The sequence below is a fragment of the Glandiceps talaboti genome, chromosome 20 (genome assembly GCF_964340395.1).
Source record: "Glandiceps talaboti chromosome 20, keGlaTala1.1, whole genome shotgun sequence".
Lineage (NCBI taxonomy): Eukaryota > Metazoa > Hemichordata > Enteropneusta > Spengelidae > Glandiceps > Glandiceps talaboti.
Genome location: NC_135568.1, coordinates 8,079,978 through 8,092,521, shown reverse-complemented (window position 1 = coordinate 8,092,521; position 12,544 = coordinate 8,079,978). Strand labels below are relative to the sequence as shown.

The 12,544-nt window shown below is 35.7% G+C and overlaps 1 protein-coding gene across 2 annotated transcripts in view; it reads right to left on the bottom strand.

Moving 5' to 3' along the window:
- Nucleotides 1-12,544, bottom strand: part of LOC144450880 (advillin-like) — a 54,061-nt gene that overhangs the window by 27,639 nt on the left and 13,878 nt on the right. For both annotated transcript variants that reach the window (XM_078141627.1, XM_078141626.1), the window contains exons 2-8: nucleotides 5,751-5,935; nucleotides 5,011-5,082; nucleotides 4,699-4,829; nucleotides 3,512-3,728; nucleotides 2,595-2,794; nucleotides 2,150-2,228; nucleotides 1,228-1,326 (exon numbers count right to left, since the gene is read on the bottom strand). In XM_078141627.1, the coding sequence (XP_077997753.1) occupies nucleotides 1,228-1,326; nucleotides 2,150-2,228; nucleotides 2,595-2,794; nucleotides 3,512-3,728; nucleotides 4,699-4,829; nucleotides 5,011-5,082; nucleotides 5,751-5,894 (942 nt within the window). In that variant the 5' untranslated portion in view covers nucleotides 5,895-5,935. The remainder of the gene's footprint in view (nucleotides 1-1,227; nucleotides 1,327-2,149; nucleotides 2,229-2,594; nucleotides 2,795-3,511; nucleotides 3,729-4,698; nucleotides 4,830-5,010; nucleotides 5,083-5,750; nucleotides 5,936-12,544) is intronic.

Genomic DNA, 12,544 nt, shown 5'->3' with positions numbered 1-12,544 from the left:
CAGACAGACACAGCTGTATGTACACATCAACAGTCTCTCACAAATGCAGCAAGTTTCTGACTAAAAATAATGATGTTGACCAGCATTGTAAAAGATAATTTGAGTATGAAAACAACATATTGCAAAAAAAAGAATAGTGATAGAACAACCACTGAATCAAACTTGTAAGGAAAAGGGATAATATGGCAAAGGAAATGGGTTGATATGGTAAGATAATGGGTTGATATAGTAAGGTAAGGAGTTGATATGGCAAGGAAATGGGTTGATATGGCAAGGAAATAGGTTGATATTGTAAGATAATGGGCGAGTATGGCAAGGTAATGGGGTTGATATCGCAAGGAAATAGGTTGATATGGCAAGAGTAAGTACACTGGAAAAGCACTTTCCTAAGTCATTATACTAGTGATTAGCACAAATATTACACCTGTAAAATGTTAGTTCAACACACTTTCAAATGTATTAATTCAAATACCATGTAAATTGTTAATCTAAATACCAGTTTAAATGCCCATATATGGTCAATAGTCACCTTTACTTGTCAATCATATTTGTTGGTTATCTGCATGCCTATATATGGTTAATGAACACCCATATTCAACATGTCAATCATGTATTTTACTTATCTACATGCCCATATATGGTAAGTGAACACCCAATAAATGTCACACCCTGATTAGCATACCAATGCATATTAATACACCCTAGCCTTGCTATGGCGACTGAAAACCCAAAATGAATCAATGTAACACCTCCCCTGAGCTGAAATAAACGTTAAAATAATACAGTAAAGTGAACCATCACCGTAACTAGTTAAGAGTTTACATTTGAACTACATACTTGTGCCTTAGGCCTTGAGAAAGCTAGTAATTTTACAAGTGCATTTACACTACAGTAATATACACACGCGTGATACCCACACTGAAAACAGTTTTTGGAAATAAGATATGTTTAAATAATTTTAGAGAAAAAGATCACGAGAAGGATATGAAAATAATGAGAAAAAACATATGAGAAGAATTATGAGAAATAGAGTGCAAAGGGTGTACGTTTATGGATTTGACTAGTGGAACAGCGCCCCCAAACTTGAGTGTTGTCATAGTAATGTTAACGAGACATGTCAAGTCAACTGACTAGACATCCACAGCCACCTTAATGTGATTTGCTAGAGACAGATACAGCTTATAAGACGCCAACTTATCAGCACACAAAGTGAATTAAACAAGTTACCATGGCGTTCTCAAAAGCCCTATCTTTTTCTGCTTTGGTGGCATTTTTGCCCTTCCACACCCAGATACCAGCCGCTCCCTGGTCAACAATGAAACAGTCCTGGTTGGAGAAACAAACACAAAAACAAAATTATCAACATCTTATACATGATAAATGTATCAGGTACATAGCATGAAAAACAAGGGTATTTTCATTTTTTGCCACTAGAGGGCACTCTAACCACAATTTTTGTCAGTAACTACATGTGGAAAATAAACGACTACAATGTTAAATAGAATAAAAAATATTTGTTATCATTTGGAGTAGAAACAAATTAGTTCTAAAATATAAATGTTTATCCCTGAAATGTTAACTTCTCTAAGATCTTTATCTGGACTATGAACTATGACTCGACTCGACTTTGATTACACATTACTCCATTTTTAGTTCTAGAAGCATTGAAGTACCATACTCGTTTTTTAAAGGGGCACAAGCTGAGTTTACATGTGTTTGGGCATATTTTATGATGCATATTTATAGGGTACTTGCAGTGTTTTACTTTCTGGAACACACTTAGTCACCACTTGCACTATACTGAACTCAAACCTGGTATCAAGATTTAGTTTATAAACGATCCGAAGACGCAATTTATCCAACGTATCAAAAATGTTCAGGAAACTCCTAGTATGCAAATAACTGTTTTAATAATGCCAGAAGACAATCACAATGTTATAGATAGCATGTATTGACATTAAAATCATTTTAAAATAGTTTAATCACAGTTATTATAAAGTATATTCATGTGAGTAAAAAAAGCTTATAAACTCAGCTTGTGTCACTTCAACTGAATGCACCAAAAACACTGTGAATTTTCTTGTATGGCAAGTTTCACGGTTTACATTACCAAGTTAAAAAAAAGTGAATTGTATCCTTTTTTACTTACATTAGTATCAAGCAGATTTTGTGTAAGTGGTCTGCTGGCAACCTCTGTCAACACCAAAGATCCACTCTGGTCAGAAACCCTGTAAATTTTTCATATACAGAGAATAGTAAACCTAATACCAAAATCAAAGTACCTTCCTATGTCACGGAAGTTTCCATAAGTTATAAACAAATGACCATGTGATGAAGCATTTTGTCCATGTGATACTAGAAAGTGTCCACATGACCACAGCAAATTGTCCACATGACACTAGAAAGTGTCCACATGATCACATTTTCATAATTTCGTTAGTATTATCACGATACCCTAACGGCATTTCAAACAATTTTGTCATGAATCTCATGACTGCTTACTTGTAAAATTCTGATTTGTGATTGGACAAAAATCTCATCTTGCTAGCCAATGTATAGTTTGGAAAAGAAATGAGAATCTAAAGACTACTTACTTGTACATTCTGGTTTGTGATTGGACAGCTCTCTCAAATGCAGAGTCATCATCCACTGCTGATGCTGGTGCCACAGGTTTTTTCTCTCCCATGATTTCAGTGAATGCTTTGTCATAACTTCTGTCATTTTCTTCGATGACAGTGATCTTTGCACGACCACCACGTTCACTATCACGGATACGCTGACAGTGTTGTGCTCCCTATTGAAATAGCATACAACACAAATGCACTGGTTACCAAACATCATTTGGGGAGAACCCTATTGCATTTTGAAATTATGGAGAACCTCATTGCATTTTGCATTTGGGGACAACCCTATTTACATTTTGTATTTGGGGACAACCCTATTTATTTGGGGATAACCCTATTTACATTTTGCATTTGGGGACAACCCTATTTACATTTTGCATTTGGGGACAACCCTATTTACATTTTGCTTTTGGGAACAACCCTATTTACATTTTGCATTTGGGGACAACCCTATTTACATTTTGTATTTTGGGACAACCATATTTATTTGGGGACAACCCTATTTTCATTTTGCATTTGGGGACAACCCTATTTACATTTCGTATTTGAGGACAACCCTATTTACATTTTGCATTTGGGGACAACCCTATTTACATTTTGCATTTGGGGACAACCCTATTTACATTTTGCATTTGGGGACAACCCTATTTACATTTTGCATTTGGGGACAACCCTATTTACATTTTGTATTTGGGGACAACCCTATTTACATTTTGCATTTGGGGACAACCCTATTTACATTTTGCATTTGGGGACAACCCTATTTACATTTTGCATTTGGGGACAACCCTATTTATTTGGGGACAACCCTATTTTATAGTGGGGACAACTCTGCTTACATTTTGGATTAAGGAAGAACGTACCCCAACTTAAACACTGAAACCCACCTTGAGTTTTTCCCAGCGATTAGCCTCACTTCCGTTCCATTGGATGATCGTAGCTCCAAGATCCAGGATAAACACATCTCCTTTGTTAAGAGATTCCCATTTCATGGGCACATTATTGATCCTAGGCGACCTTTTACCTTTCACTCTCATCAGCGTATTGGTGTGGGCATCACGGTCAACATGTTTGAATCCTGTGGCAATACCACCTGGTTTATAACTGAACCAAACAAATATACATTTATGTTATTATCATACTGATAATGGAAATATCACCTGGTTTACACCAGGACCAATCAAATACATATATTTATTGCATTACCATACGATACCAGCAATATCTCTTGGTTTATATCTGGACCAATCAAATACATATATTTGTGCAATTATCATAATGTACTGGAAATACCACCTGGTTTATACCTAGACCAATCAAATACATATATTTCCACTGTTATTACAACAAATAGCAAACATACATATACATACCACATGTACATGATACAGGTGATACCACCTGGTTTATACCTGAACCAATCAAATACAGAGATTCATACCACTCTCAGAATTCTACCAGTAATTCAATCAAGTACAAAATACTGGCAAATATTTCTTGGTCCAGAATGTACACAAAGAATCAAATAATATGATTCTAAAAAATGTCACATGAAAATTATTCATGAGTAAACTCATGATCTACTAGTAGGCACTATGATGGGTGAATGGTTAGAGTGGCCAACTTTGAATCTGCAGGTTGAAGTTCGAGCCCTATCGCTGCTGTTTGTTTCTGAGTGGGTAAAGTCCTTGGGCAAGATTTGAACCATGATTGTGCCTCAGTCACCCCAGCTGTATAATTTGAGACCTGGTAGGATAGAGGTTGCAATATGAATGCTTTAATCCTATGTGGTTATAAAGGCTGCAATATGGATTGGATGCTCCACAGGGAGTTCAGAAGTGTAAAGGGCCGTTGTGCTGATATAGATCTCAGCCTGGGGGAAATAATTGTAAAGCACTTTGAGCAGACTGGGAAAGCACTATATAAAAAATCCAACATTATAACATTATTACTAAAGGACATTCTAAACTTCCTGCTTTCTAGAGAAAGACAAAGCTTTGACTACTTAACACTTACATAATGACATCCTTAAAATTTGTGTTTTCTAGATCAAGATAAAGACTTGAACACTTACATAACACCATCCTTGAAGTACGACATAAATGCTTGGGATTCATGGTCTTGAACTTCTCTGTGCTGAATGGGGCCACCACCGAGGGAGTCATCCAACTCGACAGTCTTGAAAGCTGCAACACCGGCTTCATCCTTAACAAACAAACAAACCAGGTCATAGGTCACGATACTTAATTTCATTCACTATACTTCTAATTCATATGTAGGTCAGTAGTAGTAAATCAATATAAGTGTACTTACGACAGAAATAAGTTTGACTGGAGTTTTCCTTTAAACGAAATCTTTACTTACATTAGAAACTTTTGTATCTTACCTGTGAGGTGTCTTTTCCAAGCCAGAAATGAATATCCCATTTCAATGAGTTGCTGTTTTTTTCCTTCTTTGTCTGTGGAGAAGATAGACATAAATTCATATTTATCTAATCCTGTTTCAGGGTTCAAAATTAACAGTAGTTCCGTGTCCACAGACTACTAATTCTTGACATGGGGCTACCATAATTTGCAGCTCAGGTTACCAACTCAGACTACCATTGACTTAGACTGTAAGATACGTCATGATGTTTCACCCTCACCGGCCTCCTCTCAATGGTGTTAGGGGTTGCCTGATGTTTGAGGGCACCCCGTCACGGCATACCTTACAGACTACCATTGACTATGCAATGATTTAAAGGATGGAAGATTTACAGACATAAAAGTATCTTAATATCACACATATTTCTGTTTTCAGTTCAGGAATATGGGACTACTGGTCACCATCCTTGGGCTACCAATTTCTGACATTGGTAGTCCTCACTGGGACTACCCAAAGAAAAAGTTAATTTCAAGCCCCGTGTTTGCATGTTTGCAGAATTACATCATCATGTTGTTGTTTACATAAATGTGGAAATAACAATTAATGATTTGATACACAAGTTCTCTTCTTTGGGGTGAAGATTACGTGAGTGTCCAAAATAATGAATACATCAGTCTCTGACAAAACTGTGCCTACTGTATACCCATGTGTGTTACACTTTCATGAACTGATGGCAATGAGAACAAAGTCAGTGTTACTTACACTCAACAAAATGTAGGAATCGCCTTCAAAGAAATAACCATAGTCTCTCTCTGGCCAAGCAACAACTTGCAGTTTCTCAATTCTCCAGATTTTCAAACCCGGTTTCTGTCCAACTCCTTTAAACGCAGGATCTACAGCAGCCATGTTGAGTCGTATACACTACAATAATTACACACACAGTTACGCTGAAAAATATAATGTAGAAATAAAATGAATTAGAATGAGGGAAGCCGATACAATTTAGGATGTTGGAATATGCAGTACATGTACTTTGGATGAAAATGCTGTGAAATCAAAACTAAGTTTAGTCTTGTTGTGTAGTACAACCTCTTGTCTAGATGTAACACATGGTATTGAAACATCTCTTCACCCTGTAAGTAAAGAGAGAGATCTTAAGATTTGATCCATGGAAGGCACTAGACTACAAGACCTCTTATCTGTGTTCAGAAGGTTGCTAAATAAAAGTCAAGCAGGACCTCTGGTGCACCGCTCAAGCCCTTGACACATTTCTCTAAAATCACAAGCACATGTATATGTAATTGCAGGTGATATAAAATCATTAAATAATTCCAGAACCAAAAAGTCTCTATTTTCCTCAAGTGTTGTTCCTCTTTACATTGCCACAGTTTTTGTGCTCTTTTTACTCAACATATGTACACACCAGAAGTGTTGTCATGGAAACAATCTAATGTGAACAAGTCTTTTGTTTGTGATGACATGCTTCACAACCACTTGACCAAACTGTTGACCAGCTGGACTATTTTATGGAAATGTACTATTCTTCAACTGACCACACAGTTGACCACTAGACCATTTATAACCTTTTTGCACCTGACCAGTTTACCACAACACCATATATGGATACTGCATACACTACAGTTGACCACGGATCATTTATATAAATAAACCTTTCTATACCTAACCAGGGTTGACCACCAGACCAACTATAGAAATAAAGTGTTTTTCACCTCACCACCCCAGTTGACCACTACACCATTAATGGACACCACATTACCATTTATGGATATAAACTTTTCTTAACCCAAACCCACAACTGACCACTAGACCATCACCTGACCGCGTATAAGTGAACACTGGAGAGAACATCTATGTCACGCATTATGAAGACATTAAAATTTACTTTCTCTTTGTACTAAGTACCCTTCCTTATTCTTTGTAGTCAAGAACTGAGTCATCAAGTGACCTGAGCTAATAATGCATGACAGACAAGTATTCATGGTAAACAAACTACAATAGTTACAGTATCCACATTACGATCCTATCTCCACCCACCAGTCTATACACCCACTCACTTGACTTCCTTGTTCTATGCTATAACAACCAAACATATCATCCACTATTGTCTGGTTGACAATTTTTTAACTTTCAAGTTTCATGTAAATCTTACAACAACCCTAAATATGTCATTTTCTACTTTCATGAATCAAAGTGTTTTTTTTTTAGAACAACCAAAATACGTCATCTTGTTGTTGACATTTTTTTAAAGTGCATCTTTCAGTACACAAAAGTTTTGACAGAAAATATTCATGATTCTAAGTATCAACTTACAGCATAGCCTAGACACTTGTCATGGTGTTACTATCTCAAGAAGCTCTTTACAGACCACTTGTCTTGGTGTTACTATCTCAAGAAGCTCTCTAGCCCAGAGACTTGTCTTGGTGTTACTATCTCAAGAAGCTCTCCAGGCCAAAGACTTGTCTTGGTGTTACTATCCCAAGTACAATGTAGCTCTCGTGCCCCGAGACTTGTGTCTTGGTATTACTATCTCAAGAAACTCTCTAAAAAACCAACTTCAAGACAGTCTAATCTATGGTCTACCTGCAACAGTGGAAGCTTAGAAAAATGTTTGACTGGAAGTCTACACAAATAAATCACTGTAGAGTCAGACTGATAATGGTGGTCTCATCAACTAAACCATTCTTCCATGGCTAGCTGGTAAACATAAATTTACAGTCTATAATCAAATTGCAATATATGTGATGTGAACAAATCCACTGGTCCTGGGTCAGGGACTAGCGATTTTTTTGGGCAGACCACACAAATTTTACCTTGTCTGGTCCGTCGGACCAGTACCTTACTGTTAATAACTGTGTTAAAAAGTCATCTGAATATACAGATTCACAGGCAAGATTTACATGTGATGTTTCAAATTAGCGGGACCTGGGACCACTAATTCTTTCAGCGGGACCACTAGGCTCTGGTCCGCAGACCACCAGTTCACAAAATGATTTGTTCACCCCTTCTCTATCATATTAACCTGTGTTCTCTTATAGGAGTGCTTGCTGAGAGGCGGGCATGGATGCATCATAGAGCAGACCACAGGTCTGCCAAGTAGGGTGACATGGATGCATTGTATGGTACATGTATAGTATAGACTATAGGTCTGCTAAAGTAGGGTAGGTACGGATTTGTCATATAGTTTAGCCTACAACTTTTTCAAAGTAGGGTGGCATGATGAAGCTAGAAGACACAGACTATAGGTCTTTGCAATGGCAGATCATCACAGGTAGTACTTTGGTACCAGATACTGATTGATCACAGTGGTAATTAATGTACAGTGCTTGGGAACACATGACACTCCGAACAAAATTTATCTGTACAGTTGTTTGACACGGTTAACATTAGATATTATTGACAGGGTGATTAATCAAATAGGTCTATGTACACTATACTTTGAAACTTTTACTTCAGCACACATTTCATCATGGTTAATGAAGACTAAAACAAGTTCTGTATTTGTATTTGTATTTGTATTTGCTTTTGTATTGCTACAATATTTTGTATATGTACTAGTCTGTATTTGCATTCATTTTTGTATTCACACTTTGTATTTGTATTCATATTCCTACTCGTCTTTGTATTTGTATTCATATTCAAGTTCATATTTGTATTCATGTTCACATTTGTATTCAAATTCCTATTTGTATTTGTACATGTACATGTATTTTTTTTTTATTTGAAATTTGTGTATGAATAGTGTAGACAGACAATGTTCAAAAAGTTAACGATCCATGCACATGTACTATGTAGTTTATATGTTGTACATGTGGTTGCATTGCTATATATGTAATTTGATATACTGTATGCTGCTGCTACCCAAACACTACATCTGTATGTGATTTATGCACGTATGTAATTCTTATGTATATGGTTCCTCCCACACAACACGTACTTCCTCCTTTCTGGTATAACAAGTTCCGAAGTTTTTGAATTTTTTCTTCCATTCCATTCTACATTTCAATATTTTTCCTCTGAAGTTTGTATGCGTTGGCGTGTTGATTCCAAAATTTTGTTGTTTTAAAGCAACGAGCAGGATGTCACATGACAGGCCGGTAGATATTTCACATATAGAAACTTACAATTTTCCCAAGCCCTTAATGAGGTGCGGATGTAGTGGTTTCAACCCTACAATTTCTTAGAAGCAAGAACCCTACGATTTCTTAGAAGCAAGAAGTTATTTACTGTAACTTTTTCGTTATGCAAATCTTCAATGACATCATTTTCTAGGGAGAATATTTCTAACATGAAACCTATGCACTACTAAGTGTTACAAATAGTATGTAAAAATAGTTAAATATGCAAGTAATGGTAATTATAGCCATTGTACCATGCACAAGCCAGGTTCAACAAAAAAATATGGAATATATACTCTGGTCGTTCTATGTCATGACAACGACAAGGGTCCCTTAGATGACTCGTATTTTCCTTGGCTGAATGAAGGGGATAATATCTAAATGACCAAATAAATCTATTGAAAATTATAATATACATGCTATAATATCTACATGTCAATGACAAGAACATACAACACAAGGCAGTCTATTCACTGCAATGTGCAAGTATTGTAAATATAACGTAGGTTAGAGCTAAGAGGTACATGTATGTCATGGCTACTACCCCAACAAATCTATTGAGAATTATAATGTATATATGCGATAATATTATGTAACTGACAAGAATGTAATGCCCAAACCAGTCTATTCAATGTAAGTGTTGGAAATAGGTTATTTAATAAGTGTGAACTATGTACATCAAAGACAACACAGATACACAACATCATTTATTATCACCAAGATATCAAAGTAATGATGTCAGCTGGGAAAACAAATCACTCACAATAGCCGTCATCTACATGTAATATGTATGACTGTATAAAAGTCAATTTGATTGATGAATGTATAACAGTCACTCACTTCTATCAGTATTTTGAATGAAGAAAGGATTTGTTTAAAATTGTAATTAAAATGTCATTTTGGGGGGAAACGATCTCAACGTTCAATTCATTGTCAGGATTATGGACGTACATAGCCAATACACGTCTAGTCTGGATGCTAATATGGTGTAAATCATAACGATAATTGTATAAAAACTAGACTAATACACATTCAACTGAGCTCACAAATTACACACAAGAATTCTGAAGTCATCTTTGTCATCATTTTGAAAATGGATAGAGTTGATAAATGTTCAACTGAAAATGAAAGTTAAAATTTTGTATAGGGATTATTATCCGATAGATTTTAACTAAGAGTGCAACTCAGGAATTGATTTCCTTTTTATCAGGATTTTGTTTGTTTCAATAACAAGTAAAAGTTCACTTACGAATGCACATTTCACAATTGTTAGAATTTTGTATGTGGATAGTGTCAATAAATGTTCAACTGAGCGTTAGAATTTTGTATGTGGATAGTATCAATACATGTAAATATTCAACTGAGCATGCAACTCAAGAACAGATGTCATCTTTGTAAGAATTCTGTATGTTGCAAGAGTCAGTAAAAGTTCAACCGAGAGTGCAACTTAGGAACTGATTTCATTTTTGTCAGTATTTCATATAAAGATTAAGTCGATAGAAGTTCAACAGAAAAAATGCAACTGTATTTATATTTATTGTCACGATTTTGTATGAAGCATGCAATTTAGGAACTGATGTCATTTTAATCGGAAATTTGACAGTTACAGCAATTAATCATTATAAACTAGACCTGCAAGTGTGATGTCATATAAATCACGACATGCAGTAATACATTTTGTAATTTACATACCTAAAACAGCTGTAATATAGACAATCATATATTCAGTATTTTGACCTAAGATTGATAAAATTGCATATTCTTGATTCCAATATCAAATTTTTGATCAGCATAGATATTTTCATAACATTCTATATACACTGTAACTCCAGTTATTGTCCTTCTATCATAGTCCATCTACACATATTTCATGGAGGGGGGGGGGGGTGTCATTTTGTATGTTGTATTTCTAATGCCCCCTTCATATCCCCTCCCTCCCAAATTAATACGAGATATCCATAATTCTGATAATTTTTTTGGCTGGATCCATACGGATAAATATTTAGTTTTAACATAACATCCATACTCCAAATTAAACATTATAATCCTGCACTGTTTGTTTTATCAAATCTCAACTGACTATATGTACATACCCCAAATTTTGATAATTTCACTTCCCATAATTTCATACATAATGTACCAAGACAGCTCTATATGTCAATAATTTGGATTCTAAACAATTTGCTTATTACCATACATTTATGTACATGGCAACCTCGGAAACCCCCCCCCCCCCCCCCCCCCCGCCACTTACATGTAACTTTTTTTACATCCCCCCCCGCCACTTACATGTAATTTTTTTTACATCTAAATTCTAACCCCAATAATTTTCAGTCAAATCCCTAAGTCCTCACTCCAATACTAAGTCCTCACTCCAATACTGCTACATCTACATGTACTATTTCAACTATTTTTGGATCCTTCCTACTTAGTATAATTCTTATTCTGTTTTTCTTTGAAACCTAACTCACGAGAATAGTTTCAGAGCAATTAGACTGGTCTACATTTTGTAGTTTCCACTGCACTTTATCCACTGCTCACACCTAACAGTGGCAGGGAATTAAAAATCAATTTATGTATCAATTGAGTTGAATCTATAATGCCTTTGTATTGCTATTGTGATATGTTCCATACTACATGTATGTAGTACAGTTTGCTGATGGATTACGTTGGGACTCAATTCAGACACTGTCCCAATTGATATGTACATGTATGAGGATACTACACCATGTCAAGACTACAATGTCAGAATCGAGTCCTGACTTACTCATCTACTAATAGGACTACCTGTAGTTCTATACCCACCCACTGACTGCATATAATACAATACAGTACAGTGTAAATAAACGCTAATAACAATACAAATGTACTGGCATAGTGACTTCAATATATTTATATGTCCACGCCTGACATTCCAAAGTCATCATTTGTTATGTTATGGGCAATGAAAGCTGACCACATGGCATCTTGACTACTGATAAGAAATTAGTCTAGTTCCTATACAGTATCGTTACGATTTATACCTTCACTCACAACTGTGGTTACCACAGTTGACATCCAGTCTACAAAGAAATATGCTCCATGTATGTATAATATCAGATATTGACCTTAAAGGCCCATAATGCAATCCTACCCTAGTACTCACATTAGCCTCAATTCTCACATAACAGTGGAATCAAAAACCATAATGATTATTGGCGAATATACAATGTATTGTTCATGGTTCCAAGAATCAATAGAACAGTAAAATATAGTTAATTTAGAACAATAAATTGGAAATGAACGCAATATTTTGATCTGTCTACTACATGCACAGGATTATCCTTTTCACAAATATTTTCAACACCTCAATTTAATTCTAAGCTTAACTGCGCCTTTACATTTAATGGATAACTGACACACCTAATGTTGTCCATAAAA